The following is a 1,651-nucleotide window of genomic DNA, read 5'->3' as shown; positions in this document are numbered from 1 at the left end:
GGAAAAAAAGGCGATTTGTTTACATTCTTCGAAGGCAAAGCAAACGAACTTTCACATCAAAAGAACTGGAAGCGATACGCAATGAGAGAAGTTATTAGTGTTAACGGTATGTCTTAGTCAGTCTTGTGCCAACGCGTGGATGTATTCCTCGAAGCGCGTGTGGTGTGGTGTGTTTACCTCTGTCATTGAAATGTTTCATGATGTTGTTTGTTTCATAAACACGCGTTTCTTGAAGGAAGAGCGTGAGTGTCACACTGGCAGTGGGGCGGTATGATCACCGGTAGTGGCTACGTGGAGTCGATACTAACAGCATAGACAGTCGGTCAGGCTGGTTGTCAAATTGGTAACAGTTGTTGGGAGTTGTATTCTCTCGAACACGGTATCCAACCGGATGGTTACTTGAAAGAAGGATTGACTAGACCAAAAGGCGGTGAGGAAGGTTTCTCCACTTTCTTCTCTGAAACTGGATCTGGTAAGTACGTGCCAAGAGCTTTGTATGTTGATTTGGAGCCAAATGTCGTTGACGAGGTGAGAACTGGTAAGTACAAGGACTTGTTTCACCCAGAACAGTTGATCACCGGTAAGGAGGATGCTGCAAACAACTACGCTAGAGGTCACTACACCGTTGGTAGAGACTTACTAGACGATGTCTTGGAGAGAATTAGAAGAATGGCAGATCAGTGTGACGGTTTGCAAGGTTTCTTGTTCACACATTCCCTTGGTGGTGGTACAGGTTCAGGTTTTGGTTCTCTCCTGTTGGAACAGTTGAGTTTGGAATACGGTAAGAAGGCCAAGTTGGAATTTGCTGTTTACCCAGGCCCACAGATGTCCACTTCTGTCGTTGAGCCATACAACACCGTCTTGACAACACACACCACTTTGGAACACGCTGACTGTACCTTCATGGTTGATAACGAAGCCATCTACGATATCTGTAGAAGAAATTTGGATATTTCAAGACCAAGTTTCTCATCATTGAACAGTTTGATTGCTCAGGTTGTGTCCTCAGTGACTGCTTCTTTGAGATTCGACGGTTCTTTGAACGTTGACTTGAACGAATTCCAAACCAACTTGGTTCCATTCCCAAGAATTCATTTCCCATTGGTTGGATACGCCCCAGTTGTTTCTAGTGCGAGAGCTATTCATGAATCAAACTCTGTTGCAGAAATCACAAACGCTTGTTTCGAACCAGGTAACCAAATGGTCAAGTGTGATCCAAGAGCTGGTAAGTACATGGCAACCTGTTTGCTTTACAGAGGTGATGCTGTGACAAGAGATGTCCAAAATGCAGTCTCACAAGTCAAGGCTAAGAAGACTGTCCAGTTGGTTGATTGGATTCCAACCGGTTTCAAGATTGGTATCTGTTACCAACCACCAACTGTCCCACCTGAGTCTGACTTTGCTGCTGTTTCTAGAGCCGTTTGTATGCTCTCTAACACCACTGCCATTGCTGAGGCTTGGAGAAGAATTGACAAGAAGTTCGACTTGATGTACTCCAAGAGAGCATTTGTCCACTGGTATGTTGGTGAAGGTATGGAAGAAGGTGAATTCACTGAGGCTAGAGAAGACTTGGCTGCTTTGGAGAGAGACTATGAAGAGGTTGGTTTCGATTCCAACGACCCAGAAGAAGGTGAGGAGTACTAAATGTGTT

At 44.8% G+C, this 1,651-nt stretch overlaps 1 protein-coding gene across 1 annotated transcript; it reads left to right on the top strand.

The window, feature by feature from the left end:
* On the top strand, window positions 1–1,644 carry CYBJADRAFT_186851 (tubulin alpha chain; the record flags this gene model as incomplete). The annotated part of the gene is made up of 2 exons (XM_020217235.1): window positions 1–106; window positions 320–1,644. Exons 1-2 carry the CDS (start codon window positions 82–84, stop codon window positions 1,642–1,644), a joined length of 1,350 nt encoding a protein of 449 aa, XP_020068184.1. The 5' UTR covers window positions 1–81.
* Between the last annotated feature and the right edge of the window lie 7 nt (window positions 1,645–1,651).

Source organism: Cyberlindnera jadinii (genome assembly GCF_001661405.1).
Source record: "Cyberlindnera jadinii NRRL Y-1542 unplaced genomic scaffold CYBJAscaffold_19, whole genome shotgun sequence".
NCBI lineage: Eukaryota > Fungi > Ascomycota > Saccharomycetes > Phaffomycetales > Wickerhamomycetaceae > Williopsis > Williopsis jadinii.
Note: the sequence above shows the minus strand (reverse complement) of the source record. Positions and strands in the feature narration are given on the sequence as shown.